The following is a 22256-nucleotide window of genomic DNA, read 5'->3' on the forward strand; positions in this document are numbered from 1 at the left end:
CATGTTCAAATTGCATGAAATAGGTATGATCCAAATTTACATTGCTGTCAGTGCAAACAGTATTCTCCTTATTTATATTTTGGGGTTCTCTGGCTTGCCATTGCTCTTATGTGTAGTGAAAATGTTGGCTGTGGGTGACTGCTTAATTAGCAACAGTATTTGTCTCTGCAATGTACTTGGTTTCCCAAAAAGTCATTATATTACAATCTAATCTTTACATGACTGCTCTGTGATTTGCCCACAGCTGGATAAATTTAGTCCTGTTTATAGAGACAAATAAGCAGAAAACTATGCTTTCATTGATTTTGGTAGACTCCATCTTCAAATAAAGCCTTCTCTTGTGACTAGAGAAAACAACTTTCATATTCTTAATAAGGTAGCATTGCCAAACCTTTAACTTAAGCCTCCTATTTTGTTGACTGTTTTTTGTATTGCACAACTGATTTAAAGGTGCTTTTATTGTTGATAGACAGCTGACCACTGAAATAGCACAGCTTCAGGACGTATGTAGTCCCCCCACCCCAACACTAAGAGCTTGAACTCAGCAATATTGCTGGTCAGTGCCGTATTTCCCTTTTTCTGTTTGCTGAATTTCTCATATTTGCATCAAATCTCCTGATCAACAGTGCTGCAAATACATATTACTATGACTGCAGCTTCCTGTACCTTTAGCAGAGAGTTTATTCTGCATATCTATACTGGCTTGACTCCAGATTTAGTAATTTGTCTTAAAGTTTAGTAAATTGTCAGCTTTGTTAAGATCCCTGTCTGGGTCACTTTGGGTGGGCAGCTTTAGCCTTGCACAAAGAGACTCCGGAAGCAGGATATTTAAAGCTTGAAAATGTAAAACAGTTATTTATTGCTAATATGTACAAAGGTTGGCAATAGTTTATTAAGTCCTAGTCTAAGCATTAGTATGCTCACTACCCCCATTAAGACAACCAAAGAGTATTTACTGACCAGCTGGGCATCAGGAGGAGAAAGCTTGGTCTCCGCTATTCCCTGAAAGGGATCCTCAGCGTTGTTAGGTTCATCTACTGAATCCATCAAAACCACCTCCCTGCTTTTTGTTGTTGTTGTTGTTTTTTTCCTTTATGATTTAAAATTGTTCTGTGTTGGTGTTTGTTCTGTTGAATCCTTGAGCTACAGATGGTATCAGTCTCAACAATTCTATCTCTCTCTGTAATTTTTCCTTTTTTATCTCTCTACAGACTTTATCAGAACTCTTTCTTGCAGCTTAGCAGTTTTCTCACCAGTATGGCCAAGGTTATGCAGCTGGGCCATACCAGAGCTGGGCCTTGGATCCTTGAAACACAGGCAACTGAACCTGTAGAAGGGGAGGAAGATTACAGAGTTGGTTACAGGGAGAGAGGGTAACAGCTTGTTCTAGCCGCATTCTCAAACCAGGGAAGGTGCAACACCATTACATACTCACCACATGAGCAAATATAGTAGCTAAGGCCCTCCAGCATGAAAGTAGGTAGCCAGAACTTTTGATTTATCCATCTGGATTGGGGAACTTTGCAAAATGGACTGATGGAGTTGAACAGAAAGCAAGAAAAGTATCATTTGGCTTTTTTATGTTACTCTGAAATTTTGAGTTTCAAGGACTAACTTTTCCAGGGGCCAGGTAAGCACATTCCTCTTTGGGGAATTTCACCTAGTTTTCATTTGCTTATGATTAAGCATCAGCAAGGTCCTTGGTCAGTCCTATAAGAGATTCTAATCAGGATGTCACTGCACCAGGAAAAATAGTCTAGAAGTTTGCAAGGACACCCCAAACGAAGCCTCTTTCAAAGAGGAAGTTGAAAATCTGGCCTTCAAATGTCCAGACTATTGTTTTCTGAAGTGGCTTAATCTTGGAATTGCTTAATCTTTCAATTGTCATTTCCAGCATTTTTTTCAGAAAGATCTGTCATGAGACCTAGCTGTTTAAGGTTTCATTGYTCACTTACTGCTATACAACTGCTTACTGGATGCAAGAGGATAACTGGAGCATACGACTTGCGCAGTAAAGAATGCAATTTAAACATTTGGCTTCTATTTCCTATGATTCGAGATGTAGTTAGGGCCAGTTGACAAGGTAACTAATTTCTTAGACATATCATCTCAAATATCTTGGCTTTATTTCAGGCCTTACTAAAGTCCTGAATGCTGTTTCATTGTGGATAGGTTTCAGAGTATTAAGAACTGTAGAGCACAAATAAGGACGCTTTTTAAAATTTGGGCTTTGAGGTTACTTTGCTTATGTTTTGAATATTTTCATGAACTAGCCTTTTGATCGCAGAAATCTTGAAACTGTATTTTGTATTTCTGCAATTATTCATGGTGATGGAGAACCTAAAAGTCTTACTTTTAGAGATAAATTATTCCTATCTGCTATCTTATTTTGCTGACCCAGGAAAGGAATTTTAAATGCTAGAGTGACATGTCTCTTCTGTTTACCTGAAGAAACTCTCGGTCTATATTTTCTGAAACCATAGCTACTGAGAAAGTGTATCTCATGGTCCTAATGCTCAGGGATATCCTCTTCTGAAGTTTTTTTTTTAAATATTTTTGGAGAGTAAGTTAGAAGGCCCAGTGTAACTGTATTCTGAAGAGACTGCAGCCTTTTGTGGGTTGTTGCTGAGAAAAATCTCCATTTCACTGTTTTACTTAGTTAACATCCCAGACAAACAACGTTAGAACCCTGGTAAACTGTTAACTGAAGAAAGTTTCAGGACTTGGAGAAATTACATTAATTTATAGTACAGGATCTGTAATACTGAGTATTAATTATCGAGTATTGGGTACTGTTGGACACAGGATATGGGACCTCTGGTCTGGTTCAGTAAGGCCAATTTTGTGTTTTTAATACCCTAAATGGAAGATGTTTTTCTTAATTTTGGAGTACTATTGCTAAAACATAAACTGGGAAAAAGTTATCCGCAAGTTTAGATGTAGAATATTCACTGAAAAGCAAAACAAAACTAATCTGCTCTGCTGAATAGGTTATTCCAGTAGTGCGCTGTGGGGTAAAGTGGGTGTATACTCAGAATATATTCCCTGTTGAATATGACTGTATACATTAGGAGTTTTCTGGAGTGACAGTTGTCATAAAACAAAAGACATATCATGAACTTCTGATATCAGACAAACAACACAATATGTTGTTTGGCTTTTTCTGCTTCTTCCCAGATCATCATCTATGTTAATTATCTTCAAACTCTGAAAAGAGGTTTGCAGAGCCATATCACTTGTTTGTGGTAGAAGATACTGGCGTGGGAGCACAACTGTTCACAACACACTGATTAACAATGGTTTATAGTGCCTGGAAATCACTACTTTAGTGGTCAGAATTCCTCCTAATCAAGCTCTGGTTTGCCTCTGAACAAATCCCCTGGGAAATTCCTAATCCACTGAATTAAGGTTCAGTTTGCACAACCGCATGCTAATTTTTTAAATGTTCTCTACTAATGTATTCTTGATTTTGTTATGGGTGGCTTTGATACCATTCTCTTAAGCTGTCCCAGCTACTTCCCAGATTAATGTGACGAGAGGTTTTTTTTTGAGAGTTGTAGAGAAGAATAACTTTGAAAGCCAAGAGATTACTTTGTGAATGTTTGCATAATAATCTGTTTAGAAATATTCTAAAATAAATTTGGTCTAACATGCAGGTACCATTTGCATATGATTAATTAGTTTCAGGAAGAAGGGATATTGGGTAAGCAGTCCTGGATGAGAGGCAGATTAGTTCTGTGATTGTCGTCTGATGGGAATCTTCCCTTTATGATGACTTCCAATGTTTTTGTAGTGGAGAGGAGATGTAAAGCTTCTGTAGCTACTGTTTCTCCTTGGACTAACTTCAGTTTTTACTTAGCTAAAATAATTACCAATGGAACTTACAGAACTGCTTAACATACGGGTAGTGACAAAATACAGAAATTGATCCTTTAAAATGGAAACTCCTGCTTGTGTGTGGTTCACAGTTTTCAAGTTATAGCTTTGTTTATTTGTTGTCTTTTGAACTGTGGTTCTCAAACTTAAGAACTTTAATCTTTACAAATTACAAACGTGAGAGAGGCACATCCATTTACTTGAAAAAAATTTTTTTAGACTCAACTTGAATGAGCTTCGAACCTCAACRCTCCTGAAATACAGTATGCAAGCTTAAAAACATCTATGAATGTCTACAAGCTGTATTATACTTAGTGAAAATCTGCTAGTAAAGCTCATTGAAACCTAATGTGTTGCTGTAAGAAAGAATGGAACCAGCGGATTATCCAGTTTCAGGAGGCTGCAGGCTGATAAGGGTGTAGATTAAGGACTTCTTGGGTCCTTCTGACCCTCCTGATTGTGCAATTTTGGAGTGTTGTAAATGCAGGCAGAACTGTGCAGATGAGGTATCTTGCTTTGAAAGAGCTCATAAAGTCTGTGGGTCTACATCAAGAACATGTTTCTGAAGCTCTGTAGTATTTCATGTTTCGTTAGTCTGGGCATCACTTTACCTTTCTTCTATCTGTATTTATACATTCTTTTATCACCTTACAGGACTGAGTTCCAAGTGGTTTCACCTGAAATAAAAGATGGTAGTTTCCATTGCCATTGTGCGTGTTTTATTCTGGAACGTGGATGGTTTCAGTTTTTAGATGATTTTACACCTTTCTATTTAAAGTTGTTTCAATATAAGATCTTCCCTATAACAGCTGGGAAATAGAAATTTTCTAGCCACAAAATTCGAATATCCATTTGTCACACCCTTTGAATACTTTCAGAGCATAGTAGCTTACCCATGAGAATAGTCATGGGAGTGTCTGTTCTGAAAACTTATCTGCTGCCTTCAAACTGATTCCACAATGACTTAACATTCAAGTTGTAACTGTTTTGAATTTTCTACATAATGATTTCACTTATAATTCATACTTGGTAAACATTTGGAGACGTTTTTAATACTTTGGCCTACTGCTCATAAAATAGCTCTAAATTCAAAGAAATCTAAACAGTATTGTCACTAAGAACTAAAATCTCAGTTTTTTAGAAAATACTATAGAAAAATACAACAACTGGATACATTATCTGTGACACTGAACTTGTTTGGTAAAATTATCTAGTGGATAAGATTTTATGCAGCAAAAGAAAATGGTCTTGTTGAACAGATTTTCAAATTCGAAAGTATCATTTAAAGCTGTCATTGAAATATGGTTTTATGACTTCATGTGTTTTTCTCACTGGCTATAGAATCCGCTACGTAAAGTAGGTGAAAAGATAAAATAATCTAATACTTGTCTTTTAACTTTCAGCTTTGTGTTATTCTTGGAAAGTTTCGCACCACTTGTGAATTCCTTGAACCTTGGCATTGCAAGCCCACTTCTGTTGGGCCCTCCTCCTTTACAGCTTGCACAAATTAAGACACAGTTGGCTCTTCAGCAATTGACCTCAGTTGCTACAAACAGTTCTGCACCTCCTTATGCTTTGTTAAATCAGGCATTTCTGAAAATCGCGATGTTTAGCCCTAGAGGAACTTTACCTCAGAGGCCAAGAGGACCTAATCCACCTGGCGCAAAACCTCAAGGATCCTTTAGGGGAGGGGGTACGGCAGGTCTTCAGAGAAAACCCGCACCTGGAACGCCTCAAGGAATGTCACAGAGATTTTCAGGACAGGAGACGTTTCGGTGGACAGGATCACAGAGGACAAACGTTCAGGTAACTCAGCACAGAACTGATCCAAGGCAGGTAAAAGAGAAGACAAACCTACACCAAGAGCAAAAGGGAGAAGGTCGTACAAGTCGCTGGGATAGTAGCCCCTGCTCAGCTGGTGGGACAACTGGGCAAAAGCCATCTGCTTCAGCACGGATCACAGAGCAGAATTCAAATGTCCAGAACCGTTATACAACAGAAAGTGCTTCCAGTATTTTAGCAAGTTTTGGGCTGTCCAATGAAGATTTGGAAGAACTTAGTCGCTATCCAGATGACCAGTTAACGCCTGAGAACATGCCACTAATCCTGAGAGAGATAAGGATTCGTAAAATGGGTCGTCCATTATCTGGTTTACATTCTCGGAGCAGAGGAAAAGAAACGATTGGTGGTACAAGTGGTCCAGCAGTCAAGAGTAAAGTGATTGATTATGGTCACGCGAGCAAATACGGTTACACTGAAGATCCTCTTGAAGTGCGTGTTTATAATCCTGAAGTACCAACTGAAGATCCTCTTGAAGTGCGTGTCTATAATCCCGAAGTATCGAGTGGAGAGAACAGAGAAGACTTCCAGCGAGATCAGAATATGTCAATGGGCGTCCCACAGTCTAGTGTGACATGTAACCCAGTGTTTCCAGTTGAGGAATTAATAAAACAGATGGGTTTCCAGAATGACTCATCAAATAGTCGGTCATTTTTTCCATCTGAGACTACAGGGAAGGTGTCCGGATTGTGTGCAACACCTACTGGACTCCCAGTGGTGAAATCTGTATCCCAGCCTGCGGTACCGCCTGTCATACCACCTATGATGCCACCTATAATGCCACCCTTGGCACAGCCTATGATGCCACCTGTTATGCCACCTCTTGTCCAACAGTCTGTGACCCAACATGTAATGCCACCTCTGACCCAGCCACCCTTTTCAGCTGAACTTCTTGCAGCTGTAAGCCAGCATGAAAGAATTCAGCATGAATCTGGGACAAGCCAGTCCAGTGCACAGAGTGGCTCAGTAGCAGGACAGAAGCCCTTCCAGACACAGGCTGAAGGGCCAATTAAATCTCCTTTTGGTATTGTGAAAGCATCTTGGCTTCCAGTGTTTCCACAGCCTGATGCCCAGAAGATAAAAAGATTGCCCACTCCCTCGATGATGAACGACTACTATGCTACATCTCCAAGAATATTTCCACATATGTGTTCTCTGTGTAACATTGAATGCACTCATATGAAGGTGAGTGGCTTTCAAAGATTATTGCATAAACTTGTGCTCAGCATCTTACCTTCTGCAGCGTTCTGTGAACTAATTTTTCTGTTGTGCATTAAATGAGTTGTGATACTGTGCTCCCGTTTGAGTGCCTACATGCAAGTCTTAAAATACTAGAAATGATGCTAGTAAATATTTATAACTTTGCTGCACAGCCTGTTCTGTTTGTAATTTTATTTCAAAGTTGCCATGCACATTGGTTAGTCTTTCATGTTAAAAAAAATGATTCGCATTTCTGCACTGGATTTAAAATGACAAAACAAACTCTATCAGTGGAGTAAAATACTGACATTGTTCGGGTGACCAAAAAGGGTGCAAAAATTTTATGCTGAATCTTATGAGTGTAGATGAGATTTTCATGTATTCAGCCCCACTCCCGTGAAGTCTTCGTTAAAACAAAGCAGCCTATTTATCTGCAAAAATTTAATCTTCCAAATGTGGTCTATGTGACGCTGATTATTCTAGAGACTAAAGACTATCTGTGAGGGATACACAAAATGCTTTTATTCATCTGAGCAAGTTTTTGGCTATGAAGTAAATAACAGTTTCAGAACTTGAAGAAAGAAAAGGAAGGAATTAGTGAATATTGGGAAAGAGAAAAGCATTTTGAAAGCTGTAGATTTTTCTTGAAAGACCTAGGCTTGATATGTCAAAAATACCGGAGAATATAATTAAAAAAATGAATAATTCATTATTAGTTTCATGTGTTTAAAGTAGTCTTCGCCAAATGTGGAGAACTTGGAGAGAGTCTTTCCCCCCCCCCCAATATGGCAAAATTATGTAAGATTTCTAGATGCTCTTCATGCTGTATATTAAAAAAGTGAGTGAACAGTTAAGATGGTGACAGCTGGATTAGAGGTTTGAGTAAAAATACATTCTTAAGTACTTTTACACTGGACGTGGGTTTGTGTTAATATATTTTTCCAAAGTATTTTGTCTAATTAATTTATTTAAATGTGAATTATTCAGTAGCTTGCTTACTGGTGCTTTCTAAAATTAGGTAAATATTTTTACTAAAAATACTTATTGAAGAAACAGCTATGAATTTTTGTGGGGAGATTGAGGGCTATAACTTCTACTTGTCCTAATACCACTACAGTGTAGCATGTGTGCTCCAGGCTCTCTGATCCGATTGCAGCTACACAACCTTTTCTCCCTGTCATGACTGCTTCTAGCTCTGGCATATATTAACTTTAATCTGAAAACTATTTTTTTTGTTGTTCATGTACACCTGTTATGAGTAGACAGTTCAGACTTTCTTGAGGCTTCATGGGCAAGCCATATTTAGATGACTGTTACAAAATAACCAGAAGAATTAGGGTGTGGATTTTATTTATTTATTTATTTTACTGCAAAGAATAACCTTTCTTCAGGAAGTGTTAGTCTTGTGTATTTGTGAGTTCTAAAGAATGGAAAATTCCTTTTGCTTTCACTTTTACAGTTTGACTTTATAAATAAAGGTATTGTCCTCTCTGTCTCAGTTGCATGGTTAAAGATGTTCTAGGCATTTGTTTTTTTGTCTTTAAAGTTTTGCTGAGTGTTATAAAGGGAAGCATGTGAAACAGCACCTACGATTTGGAAAAGAAATGATGGGGAAATGATACAGCAGAAATCTATAAAATCACGAGTGGCATGAGGAGGGTGGATAGGAAATAATTCTTGCATAGAGCTTAGGTGCTATTTACCACAATGTTATGGAATCTTAGTTTGGAAATAACTGGACAAATGCGAAGAAGAAAATCCTTCAAAGGCTGTGCAAAGACCTCTCGGATGGCTTAAGAAGTCCCTGATCAGCAGATGGTTGGAGACTGGGAGTATATTCTGGAGACGTGTCTCTGCCTTGTTATATTCTTCCCTAGCCATCCACCGTTGCATGCTGTTGGAGAAGAAATACTAAGTAAGCTAGATGGACCTTTGGTCTACCCTGGCGCTCCTGTGGATGAACTGGATCTTCAGAGTTGTTTTTAGATCAAAATGATTAGACAGGATAAGTTCTGGTGTGCAGTGCCAAGCTGTAAAAGGGCTTTTGGGATGCTGTGATATGAACAGCTGCCTTTGTAACGTGGCAAATTGGAAAGACTTAACACGTTGTGAAGAAAGTAGACAAGCGAGGAGGATAGCTCAGGATGAAAACAGATGATGAGTTATGAAGAGGATGAAAGATGTCAAATGAGGAAAATCTTGGCTTTATCTAACTGCAGAAGAGGTTGGACATCCGACAGACTTAAGTTTCAGTGTTGTTAAAATGATAGATTTCAAGTTCAGATTATTCATGGTGATTAGCTGTTTTTTTGTAGGTTCTTTTAATTCAGTTTTGCACAGAATTATAAACTCATCTAGGATTCCGTTTTCTTGCCAAGGTTGAAGCAGAAGCTGCACTACCCTGTTGGAAGAGAATTGAAATATGCTAACTGAAGTTATTTTAATAAAATCACAGAATTACGGCTGGATGCGAGACCCAACTGCTACTCCTGGATAGTCTGCCTCTGGATCTTCCGTGACCATTAGTGGCTAAAGCTTCGTATTTGCACCATCTGAAATATTTTCCCCTTACTCTTTCGGCTTGCCTCTCCCGTAGCTGCAGTGGAACACTGGCTCAATTTTGACTTGGAGTGAAAAATGCTTCTGCTGTTCCCCAAAGCATCCAATGGGTTCTCCCTGTAGGTCTTTCTTTTAAAGTATTTAACTTTGCTTAATTAATGAGGTTGGATGAAATCAAAGCTGAAGATGGCCTTGAGATTTTTGCAATATATAGAAACTTAATATTCTGTTTTGAGTGTCGTACAGCTAAGCACATACATATTCTAGTTCTTTTATAATCTGAAAAGAATCCTGAACGCCTCCTTTGACTGCTATTTATATGTATTTGAAGTTTTTTGATAATACATTGTTCAGAAGTCAAAAGTTATAGTATCTTGCATCTGTGTGGCATAGCTATTGTAGGTCTGGCTTTGAAAAACATATATATTTTTTTAAAGCTTTGAAACTTTTTTGTAAGGCGTAGGTACAATCATCCTGTGAAATGCTATGTGGCAGTATAGCAGCTTCATAAAAGCCTTTTGCTCTAGCACAGAATGTGAAGAATACTGTAGCTGTTTCATGTAATGGACTTCAGAAAGACACTGATTTCTCTTTCCACCAAAACTGCCTGTTGGATCCTTGGCAGTAGGTGGCCAGAGCCTTGACTGTTTGAAGGTGCCCCTGGCACCACGGTTCGTTCTTAAGTTGTGCTGAGGTTTGGTTCAGAACTGAACTGAGAGAAGTGCTGCCTATTGAATCGGCAGCACGGCTTCCGTCTTGGTTATCTGGGGTCCTTCAATCAAGTGTCAGCTCTAACACAACGTATAGCTTTCTAAAATCTTGTAGATATGTGGTAAGTGATGATTACCATGAACTTGTAAGCCAGTTATTGGAGCAGCATCAAACATGAATGGTGCAAGTAGATTTGTGCTTATTTTTATCTCATGCCAGGAACCCCCTTGCTTTTTGTAGCTTTGCCAGGGATAGCTGTGCACAGTAATGTGTTACAAAAAAAGGTATAGTCAAGAAGGTGTGTTTTTAAAACTGTTAAAAATTAATTTGGAAAATTTATTGACACTGAGATGACTTACTGATCTGGAAGGTGTTCTTCTTTCTCATCCAAAATCTGTGCATTTGTTTTCTGCAACCTTTTCTCAGGGAAAAGTTATTTTGTCCTGAGTTAAATGGAATCTCAACTCAGTGTTATCTTCTTTCAAATATATTCATATTTTTCTGAATGAGAAATTCTTTTCTATTACAAAAAACATCGACATACTAAAACACTTTATGAACACAGACTAGCTTTATTCTCAACTTGACATCCTGGTTATATTTGGATAACTAAGTATGGCTTCTCTGTCTTCATACATATCACTTCTGGAATAAAATAGATTTGTAATGCTAGTAGTGTGAGGGATTATGCTTACTAGAAGCTCTTTACTGATGACTAGAACGCTGTGTATCACGGTTTTTGTTATTTTACTGAAATGGATTTAAAGGAGGGCTAGATCTTCTCGGCCTTTGAGTGGTGTAAAGTCATGTGGACTCGTTGTTTCCCACAAAGAGAATTACCCTTGTGGTTCCATTGCTGAAGGAATGAACCAAAACATGATTCTAATTTGTTTTACTCCTAGTTTTTCCTATATAATATCTTGCTGTGAAACTAGTACAGATGAGGGCAGATACTATCCCCTTTGTGTTACTGTTATTTTCCTGTTGGCAGAAGACCTGAGTTTGGAGGCTCTGAAGGTTTTCATTATTCTCTGTCAACTTCTGCTTCAAAAGATTTTCAATAGCGATCCAGCTGGGCTGGCAGAAATAATAAGAGATTCGCCGGTCACGCAGAATTAGATAATACAGTGATAAAATTGCTGGTCCTCCGATGGCATCGGTTTGTCGTGCAGCAGTGCTACTGCCGCAAGAAACTGGCTGCAAGCTCGTTTTGTGAGTGCGCTTGGAGTGCGGCTGCTGGGGAAGGATCCTGTCCCTGGGGGAAGGATCCGTATGGTGGGGCCCGACTTGCCAAAGGGAGAGGAATATTCCCGAAGACTGAGAAGGGCAAGGAATGAATCAAAGAGAAGGAATATGCATAAATTGAGACTCCTGTAATTATATGAAATACAAGAGGCCTTTGCCATAACGAAGACTCGAAGAAGCGAAGAATGTTGTTTTTGTTAGGGAGGAGAATATCTCTTTGTAGGCCTGCCAGTCGCGCTAATGCCTGTTGGACCGCGAGCTAAAAGACACTTGGAATGAAAATGGCCTCCAAAAGCCCTCTCTGAAACTCTGTATGCCGCCTTCACTTTGGACCATGGAAGTGGTATATTTGAAGCCTCTTTCCTTTCCTTTCTGCAAACTAATCCCTTTAATCCATTGAGTAATAGTTTTTCTTTTTCTCTTATAACTTTAAGACTAGATAAATTGCCTTCTTAATGGGATACATGCTTACTCGATAATGGCATGTTATTAGAAAAATAGCTGGTAATGGTGAATTGCTTGCTCCTCACTTGCGTGCATGCTGTGTATTTACTGCGCGTACAGTTCTACGGCTGTATTGCCTGAAAGCTTGCGAGTTGTTTTATCAACGTGCTCTTAATAAATTCTTAATTTGCTTTGGTAAAACTAGTGAGACTAATGCAAAGGGTTTTCTGACAGTCGGTTCTCTGACTGTATTTGAACAGTTGGAATGTTTTAATGAACACGATCAGTAAGAATTTTCAGTGTTTTTCTGAGTTTGGTTAGTCAGTGTTATCTATATCTTCAGGAAATGGTAGCAAGTCTTGTGTTTAAAATGTATTTTAAGTTATTTAAACACCATATTTTCTGCTTCTTGGAGTAAAATAGTTTTGGTAGCTGTCTTGTAGTTCAGGTTTTAAGGTTGATAGCTGATATTGTGAGCACAAGGAACAGCTGTTTTCATTAAGCTTTCTGTGCTGCTACAGTGCAGAAAATTAACTCTGGTCTAGTTAAATCAATTTTTCCATCTCATAAGCTTTAAGCAAGCCATCACAAGCGCTTCTTTGAATCAATGTGTTCAGCAATTTTTCAGTAAACAAGAGAGTTTGATTCTGCCAACTGCACATTTCGTAATCTTTTATATTGTAAGCCAGCGTATGCTTAGAAAGAATCATGCACCAAATTATTTTATAAAGCCTTGCCTGTCAGTTGCATTATTCAGCCATTAATGTCTGCTTTAAAATATTCAGGTAGAAACTGTTTTTTAAGGATATTTAATATTGATTGTTGATGATGCTCGATACCTTACAATTTCAGACCATGAAGTGTATCTTTTCAACGGCATCCTGCCTAGCAGTCGCTTTCGTCGGCAAGTCAGTTTAGTAGAAGAAGGAAAAAAAAAAAAGTCTTCAGGTGTCATTTCTGGTGCCCCAGTCTGAAAAACCTTGATTGTTCTCCCTAACTGGAGTGGGGACTAATTGTGTGTTTACAGTTAGAGCTGTGCATAAGTCATCTTCAAGACTGAGGGCTTGCATAGTGCTTCTGGTTTTGATTAACACTTAACCCATCAGATGCTCCCCAAGTTAAAGTTTTGGTAATGTTCTTTCTATACATAAATTTATGGGGAGTGAAAAGTAAGGATTTCATCAAAGTTTTTTTTGCTGATCTTGGGTTGGAACATAGTATTAGGAATGATTGTTCTTGAGTTTAAGGCATGAAAATTTATGCCTTTGTAGCAATGATTTTTGACTTGAAGATACTGTGTTGTTTCTGGTTCTCTTTTAAACTCGATTTATTCACCTTAATTTGCTATATATATATTCATACAATCTGACAGTCTGTGAAAATTGCTAATAGCTTTTTTTTAAAAGTATAGCTGTCTATTGGATCTACTTTTTTTGCATTTGAAAATATGGTGACGGCAACCATGTAGTGTGTTGATTGACGCAGCGGATTAGTTCAATGTGATGCATTTCCACTTTCACTTAAATTCATATGTATTTGTTAACAGCCTGCCATAATCATTAAGAATAATAATCATAAAGAATAATAATTTGAATTGCGAATCCGGACTCAACATCAGATCATGTTAGGTAAAATTTGCTAGCAATGGCAGATAAAGTATGAAAATGCTTTACTATGTGTTTTGGTCACATGTAACATTTTGCGCACTAATTGAACTTCTGTGGATGTCTTTTCTCCAATTAGGACTGGATTCTGCATCAGAACACTCCTTCTCACATTGAAAGCTGCCGCCAGTTACGTCAACAGTAAGGAATTTATAAAGTTCACTTAGTGTAAAAAGTGTTTTTGTGCATGCACATAGTCTGTAGAAGCATATTTGTTGTCAGATTTCCTTAATTAGGATTACCTGTACCTGAGTGCTGTTCTTAACTTGCTTTAGACCAGTAGGGTAAAAGGTGAACTGACACTTGATGCTTCTGGAGTCCTGAATGGGAACATTTATCTGTAAAAGCTACTGCATGTAAACCAAAAATGTGCTCAGGTGGCAAATTTAGCTTTTTCATTGACAGTCATATTTTTAACCTTTAACAGATACCCTGATTGGAATCCTGAGTCTCATTCTTCAAAGAGGTAACTGCTTTTTGATTACAGGTTATTTTTAATTTGATGTTACTAAAAACATGGGGCAAACAGTGCAATTAATTTTCCTGTTCTGCTCACTGATAAGCTTTATTAGTGGTATCATATTTTCATTGTAAAATTGTGTGGGGTCTCTGTGCTTTTTTTGTCCCAAGTCCCTCGAATAATAAGGATGGCATGGTGCCTAAAATTCTTTCCCCTGGATGAGGATCRACTCTGTAGAAGAGCCAGAAGACTGCTGTTGTCAGCACTCTTGCCTTGAGCCTGTCTCAGAACCGTGCTTCAGTTAGTCACAAGTTGTTGGACACGGCATAGGAACTGAGCAAGGCTGTGACCTATTTTAGATCAGTGATCAAACTACCTGAGTGGTTTCCGACTTTAATAGACTTTTTTTTTTTTTTCCAGTGGCATTCTGGTTAGCAACTTGAAACCTTTTTGACATTAGGGTTGCTTGTCTTAGCTATATTTCACAGACTCTGTTCTACAGTTGTGAGTGATGGATCTTGTGTGCTTGCAGGTGGGGCAAGAGTTGTTTTTTAGGGTGGTGCTTTCTTGAATCCTTCTGTGATGACAACATGTCTCCAGATGGGAGAGTTGGAATACAGCTTGCTGGAGGCTGTCAGGGATCGCAGATGTCTGGAGCTGCTGGCAGTAGTCTCAGGGCAAGGTCRATGAACTTGCTTTGCACTGTGTCCACTCCGCTAACTGCTGCTGGATGGTTCTTTTCATAATTTTTTATTTTTTATAAATTGCTATGGTTTGTTGATACAAAACRTTTTTAATGCAGTATAGGACACAAACATAATGGGGTTTACGTGGATTTTTTTAATGGTATTTGAACCTTGCTGATTAAATACCATTGGGAAGTATTGCTGTGTGGGGCAGGTAGGAGCATCATTTAGAAGAACTGAAGGTTGTTCATCGGTCCTCAGCTAGCTGCAGCTGTGCTCACCAAAAAGGTTGGGTAGYAGCTGCCTCAGTTGCTTGTCATCCCCGTCTTGGTCCTGTCTCCTTAACTTATATCATCTAAAAGCAGCTTTGTCTGTTCAAAGTCTTGAGCAGTAACAATACGACTGGATCTGGTGATTCATTGAGTGCTGGTGCCCTTGTGTTCCTGTATAGATTACCTTTAACCATCTTCAGTGCTTTTCAGTTGAAACGTAAACTACTCTTTCATGCTGTGTTAAAAGACTTGCGTTTTTCAGTCGTCCAGCGTACTGTCTTCCCAGGAAGTCCAGTTGTGCTGGACGTGTGCGCCAAGTTGGTTATTTCCTGGCGTTTCTGTTAGTTTTTCTACAGAAATTACCGGCGCAGTTCTGCTTCCTGCGTCATGCCGAAGGGCACGTTGCATCAGTGGCCGCTTCTGGTTTTAGCGCCTCTGAGGTGCTGTTTACACTCTAGCCGGTTTAGAGTGCCGCTGCGGTGTAGCTTTGCCATCACAGAATTTGGCATGGGCTGAGAAATTGGGCAAATGCTTGAGTGTAACATACTGACCTGTCACCTGACTAGCTCATCAAAAATGGATATATGAGCATATACTTTATGCATCTTTGATCTTTTCCTTTCTCTCCGTTATTCCTGTGATCTGTCCTGCCAGGGTTTTACTATGTTTGACTACTTCCCATGTCTCTAACAGTGACCGTTTCTCTCATGGATCTCTTCCCCATTATTTCTTCCATGTTCTTCATCGATTTCACAACTGTCGGTACCATAAATGTGTGATGTGTGCATATTTATGTCGCTCCGTTCAAATCTCTCCTTCAGTCTGAATCAATCTTAGACGTACTGCTTCAGGGTTCCTTACTTTCAAACTAAATTAGGAAGAACCAAGGAAGATATCTTAGTTCATTTCTCAGTTTCATGTATCCTTTTCCTCCTCTTATGCATTTTTGTAGCACTGCAACTTGTAACTTCAGACTTATCTTCTTTACAGCTTTTTCTTGTTCTGTGCAGGTTTTTGTCTCCCACTCATTTCTTTTTTCGGTTCTATCTACCTATCTTAAATTGTTATAGCAAGCATCTTACTGGTATTTAAAGTATGTTTGTTAATAAATTAGCCTCTGCATACTTTGCTGGTTTTGGTTTCTTTTTTGCAGGAAGTCTGTTTACACAGACTCAGGTTAATCTTGCTGCCTTGTTGAAACTCATTACATGCCTTTATTCTATTAGAAATGCTGGCGACCGAAAAGAAAATCAGACCCCGAAGCGCCGTTCCAACTCTGCTAGTCCCAGTCCTAGACGTTCTAGGGTCACAGGTTCTGGCTATGTTCTTCGTCGATCTCGATCGAGATCCAGGAGCCCTGGCCGTTTCAGGCCAACACGGCCAAGAAGTCGAAGCCCAAGGCAGGTGCGACGACTTAGCCCTAGACACAGGTCAAGGTCACCACAGCGATCAAGAAATCCGCTGAGAACAAGTCCGCGACCTCAGAGGTCTTCTAGTAATGACTGGTCGTCGAGGAGGACCACCCGATCTCCAGGTAAAGAGGAGATGTATTTAAAATGTATTTAAAAGTAGCTTTCCCTTTTGCTGTTGCTTTGTGAGACTTACACTTAGAGGAATACAGGTATTCTAAAAGATTTGAAGCCTTCCTCACCTAGCGTCAGTAATTGGTAGGTAGTATCAAACGACTGCTGGGCAAGCATCTCTTTTTTATTTGTGCTCAGTTTTTAAGCTAGCAGGGATAGTCAAGAACTGAAAACAATTGGAGATTCTTTATCTTTCAGCATGAAAAAAGCAATTTGGCAACTGCAGTATAGATGAGGGAAAAAAAAAAGTGATACACTGTATAAAAGCTGCATTGAATTGAAGTGGAATTCACAGGGGGCCTGTGAAGGGATCATAAATAATTTAGCTGAGATAAAGGGATGGTATCTGAAAGCCTTTCAGTGCAACATTCTTCGTGACAGTTTATTGCACCATTTTCTTACCCTGTTCAGCTTACTGCATCCAGTTTGAAAATATTGAAAACATGTAATGGAAAAATATTTGTATTTCTAGGAAATTGTGTGCGAACTCAGTTCTGCGTCATTTGTTTTGARCTCAGTCTCTTGGATGAAATACCAGGGTGTTTGGAGTTTTTTGTTTCTTTTTAAATTCCAGTGAGAAAAAAAAAATGAGGAATTTTAAAAGTTGGTTATTTTCTGTTTGATCTGTGTCTGTGGCTTTATCATTTGTATACTTTTAGAAAATTAAGAGGTACTGAGTTCTTCTGTAGGGGAAGTGGCAGGCAATTTCAGAGATCCTCTTGAGGGTAAAATACAAACTGCCCTAATGTWGAAGGCGGAGAGGAAGAAACAATGACTAAATCGCAAATCGTGAGATCCACTGATCTCCATAAAAATAAAGCGTACAGGAGATGAAAGCTGTATCATATCATTAAAGAATAATTTAAAACAATAGCATCAGCCTTTAGGACAAAATGACAAAGAGCAAGACGGAAAAGACATGGAGTTTAGCAAGAGGTATCAAGATAGTGAGTACTGCAATGCATCAGTAATGAGAGGAAGAGCAAAGCCTGGAAAGGTTGTTTTTTTTCTTTGTGTCTTGACTTGAGCCCGTTGGGAGCAGCAAGTGGTTAGAACAATAAAAACTGCATTAGCCGTTTCAAATTGTAGTCTAAAATAAGGATTGAACTGGGAAGGGGGCACCTAGTTAAGGTAGAAGTTTTCAGGTCAACTGGGCCTGATGTGCTTCGTACAAGCGTGCATAAACTGATTGAAGTAACCTTGGAGTTCGTAATGTTCTTTGAGAAGTGAGAGAATCGGTGAGAGAGAATGGCTGTGAGATCGCAAGACAAGAATGGGGCTTGTGTAGTTCCCATCCTGCAAAAGACAAATCGGACAATTATTGGTCAATACACTGAGTTTCAGTCTTTCTATTTAAAACAAAATGAAACAAAAAAAAAGAGATAAAATAGATAGACTCATAGCTTGCATGTGTCACTCTAGTGGCCAGGATGGATTTCTCAAAACAAAACAGTGTCATGCTAATCTGACTGTTCTTTTGTGACAAGGTAGCGTCCTCTGTTGATGAGGGATCTTAACATCAGTAAGTTTTGGTACTGGTTTCTGTGACGTTCTCGGGAGTGAAGCAGGCTCATCTCATTCTCATTTCCCTGTCTGGATAGCAATGCCCAGAAAGTAGTTCTCAGTGGCTGGTTGTAAAAACGGGAAGGGGGTATCAGTTAAGAGTTGTGCAACAAATCGCTCCCAAGTCCAGTTATGTTGTCTTTTAATGATTAGCCTAAAAAATAAAAGAGTGTTCTTAAAAAAACTTACAGAAGAAACTGAGAGGGACTTCAGGTGTGTTGAGGGGCAGAGTAAGAATTCAAAGAAAACTTGACAAGTTCGAGAAAATTAGGTGAATTTCAGTACAGACAAATGCAAAGTATTCCCTTCTAATCCAGGAGCAATCAACTGCATAAATACCAAATGATGAACAGTTTGTTTGGCACCTTTTCGGAAGAGACTGAGTGATAACAGAAAATCCAGAAATGAATGCCATGGGGTGTGCCATAATGTTACAAAAAAGGCGAATGTCATGGTGGGATGTACAAACAGAAGAGGTGTGAAATGCTGATAACAGCTTAGCTGGAATAGTCTTGGTTTTGGGGAGCACCATTTTAAGCAGTTTGTGAACCAGAGACCAGAGGAGTGTAAAGAGACCAACTGGAGGGCTAGGTAAAACACCGGGGGGGACTGATGGAATTAGCATTGTGTCTTCCTGAGAAGAAAAGACTAACAGTGAACATAGGTGACTACTTACTTAGTGTTTGTTTACATGGATGAGGTAAGGAGACAACGTATTCTGCCTGAAGAAGTGTTGCTGGAAGTATCTTGTTTAAGGTGGATAGTTTGGGTCTCTTTCTGCATGCACATGTGTATGCATACCTAGATAGATTAAATTTAATGAAAGTATATTCCCTTACGTGCACAATTAAACCATCGTTCTTTCTTCTGGCCATCAGAATTTTTGTAGATATTGCCAGTGTCACATTGTCTAAAGATGTCAAATTGCAGAATGACACAGTGAAAATAGTACAGAGGTTTATTCTTTGTAGGCAACCTCTGCTAGAGCATGCGGAAGGTTCTCGCACTTGCACTTGTTCTTGCTCGCTTTCAAGACTGAGTCAGGAATAGGTAGCCGTAACAAAGCTGAAATCATAGAAAACTGAACAGCAATATATGTAAGTTCTCTAAGAAAAAACATTTTTTTTCCCCTTCCCCTCACAGACAAAAAGGCAGCTTTGGAGGCAGTAGTGAAAAGTTTGGGACCTGGCTTTGTAGCAGAGTTCAACAAACATAAGTCACTTCAAGCAGCTGGGCAAGGATCTTCAGGATCAGGAAAATCGCCACCTTCTCATGGACTCTTAGGGAAGGCGCCTGGAAATATGAAGAAGCCACTGAAAACTAGCCTTTCTCCAAAGGCTTCAAAGAAAGACTTGTCTTCTCTGCCTGGGTCAAGTGCTTCTAAATCAAAGTCTCCTGAAATAGATGATTCACCCCAAAACAAAGAAATGGAAGAGGATGAGGAAGATTTATCCACAGAAACCAGTGGACCTCGTCCCACTCCGTATAATAGAGTGAGTTTCTTAATATTTTTCACTGTGATTTTCAAGGATTTGGTTGGTATCTCATTTCAAGGTGGATCACCTGTAAAAAGATTAGCAGTTCCTTCGGAATAGCTGTTTGCTGATTCTGTGTAATAAATATTGCTGTGTTAACGCGAAAATTTGCTGGTTGCAAGTAAGTGTGCTAAGTAATGCAGTAAGGACTTTTTGGTGGATGGAAAGTGCGAGAGTGGTGTTTGCTTTACAGCAGAAGAAAGAAACTCCCATTGAGTTTGGGTCTCTACAGTATTCTTCTGAGCACTTGTTTATATGTACCGTGAGGGAAGACCTCTGTTGGGAAGAATTTGCTGTGTAAGTGGAAGTAAAGGATAGGAGGCAGAAAGTGCTAATTTTCCCTGGTCAAACAGGGAAGATGAAGCACGGAGAAATCCAGCAGTCCTGTGATAAGGAGGAGTTTAAACCAACGTCATCTTCGTCCATCATATTGACCACTGGGATCTCTTAGAGCAACTTTGTATAAATCATTTTTGTGTTTCACTTACTTTGTATAGTTGTGATGGATGCAATCATCCGTGGTAGTTTCTAGCCTCTAAATGCTAAACAAAGAGAACGTTGCCTAGTGCTGTTGGAAGCTAATAGATAGTGTTGAAAGGAAACTAGCGGAGTTTTGCGGAGTTTTGCAGCTCTTTACCCTTACAGCCCGGACGGCTGCAATTATGTAACTTGGTAATACTTCTTAAAAACAGAAGGGAAGTATTTCCAATGTTGTTTGGTAATCCTCTGCCACGTCTTCCAGTAAGCTGAAAATTGAAGAGCGGTGGAAGAACAAAATTGTGGATCCGTCCTTGAATTAAAAACAAAAGTACTCAAAATACCACAGCTAACTAAGCACTCTGTCTGCTTCAGGCTTGGAGTAATTTTTATTGTTATAGGCTTTACTGGACTTGCCTCGGAAAGTGTTTGTTCTTTTGTTTTGTCTTTAATTTTTAGCTGTTGAGAGAGGAACTGCTGAGTTGTGGGACAGTCCTTCAAATATCTGATTTACCAGATGATGGCTTTTCAGATCAAGATATTAAAAAAATTGTTCAGCCATTTGGCAAAGTTAGTGATCTCCTTGTACTTCGCTCCAGGAATGAGGTAAGTTTTCCTGTAGAATGTTTTTGGGTCATCTGTGTGTCCAGAATAGAAAATATTTTGTCAAACAGTGAAAAACTTTGTATCTGGATCCTCAGCTGCTCACAGGATAAGGCTTCTTAAACAGTTTGTCATTAAGGATCACATGTGTAATCTTGAAAGAATTGGGAATGTTAGCTTTATAAATTCAGTCTTCCTTGCTACGTAAGTCTTAGTTGTTAGAGGGATCTAGGATGCTTCTTCTGTAAAACTGAAGTCCAGGCTTTTTTTATCAAGCTTCACATGAACTTGGAGAGAGAAGTACATGCAGTTCTGACACAAGCAGGTTTTCTAAAGAAAAATGAAACCAAACTATGTTTTGTACCTATAATATAAATATATGACCAAAAATGCCATTTGTTTTAGGCCTTCCTAGAAATGAACTACAAAGAAGCAGTGATAGCAGCTGTGAAATACGGTGAGACTGTGCCAGTGCTGGTAAATGGGAAACGTGTGAAAATAAGTGTAGCAGAAAAGCCAAAAGCACCTCCTGGCCAGGTAAACAGCGTGAGGGAGAACAGCGTGGTGTGTGTGTGTGTGTTTTTTTTTTTTTTTTTTTTTGTTGGTAGCTCTGTACTTTGCTCCATAAACTTGTTTACATTCCCCAGAAAAAAAAATTAATAGTTTTAATGTATTTATTTCCTCTTTGTAACTTACAAATACCTAATTCCAGCTTTCTGTTTTTCTTGCTTAAGATTGATATTTGTGAATAGTATCTATTTAACAAATAGTGAAAGATACAACCTCTATTGCTATATTAAGTCATGATGTGGTATGCAGTAAAGCAATAATGATGATGTAATGATGCAATAAAGTTATGATGCAGTAAAAGTTCTTCTTTCTGTAAATTGCAGGCCAAAATGAACATCAAAAAAATGGCTCAGACTATTAAAAAAGTTGCACCAAGTACAAAGTAAGTGTTGCCCTCACATGCATTAATATCACCTTTACTGATAACAGATGGTAACAAAATGGGTGTATGTCTGTTTGCTTTCTTTTATTTTAATGTTTTTGAGCAATTTCAGCTGCTTTGAACCTGATTTTTCTTTATTTTTTTTTCTCTACCTGCTCACAACAGAAAAGATCAAAACACCAACACTAAGACAACTAAATCCATTACAGGTGAGGCTTTTTCCTGCTTATGCATCTGTTATTGCCCTCCCTCTTCATTTCCCATTTCACTGGTTTAGTGTGAGTGCTTTTTTGAGAGTCACTGAAAGCAGGTCCAAAGAGGTGCAAGAAAACTGGTTTATCATTTCAGATGTCTTCCTTTTGATGTAGCTCTATCTTCCTCACTTAAAAACCCCAAGCAACTGTAAAAACTTGACCTGGGCATATGCTTCAATAAGTTTTCAGATTTTAAATGTTTGTCCTGAACTGTGAAAGATAAGTGTGGTGTAGCTCTGTAAAATTAGCGGCATGCTTTAAATTTACTCTGAGCCTTTTGTGTAACATATTTAACATTCTGTTTCACAGTTATTTCTAGTGTTTCTCCATGTC

General features: G+C 38.8%; 1 protein-coding gene across 5 annotated transcripts in view; it reads left to right on the plus strand.

Annotated features, from left to right (window-relative positions):
- Positions 1-5282: 5282 nt before the first annotated feature.
- ZNF638 (zinc finger protein 638) overlaps positions 5283-22256 on the plus strand; it is a 46167-nt gene continuing 29193 nt past the window's right edge. For 4 of the 5 annotated variants that reach the window (XM_026070610.1, XM_026070615.1, XM_026070612.1 and 1 more), the window contains exons 1-9: positions 5385-6900; positions 13618-13679; positions 13966-14004; positions 16183-16490; positions 19246-19595; positions 20574-20720; positions 21123-21254; positions 21611-21669; positions 21835-21878. In XM_026070610.1, coding sequence (XP_025926395.1) covers positions 5482-6900; positions 13618-13679; positions 13966-14004; positions 16183-16490; positions 19246-19595; positions 20574-20720; positions 21123-21254; positions 21611-21669; positions 21835-21878 — 2560 coding nt within the window. In that variant the 5' untranslated portion in view covers positions 5385-5481. Of the gene's footprint in view, positions 6901-13617; positions 13680-13965; positions 14005-16182; positions 16491-19245; positions 19596-20573; positions 20721-21122; positions 21255-21610; positions 21670-21834; positions 21879-22256 lie in introns of all 5 variants that reach the window. The other variant, XM_026070613.1, reaches the window with a different exon arrangement.

This window comes from Apteryx rowi, unplaced genomic scaffold (assembly GCF_003343035.1).
Source record: "Apteryx rowi isolate R43461 unplaced genomic scaffold, aptRow1 scaffold_315, whole genome shotgun sequence".
NCBI lineage: Eukaryota > Metazoa > Chordata > Aves > Apterygiformes > Apterygidae > Apteryx > Apteryx rowi.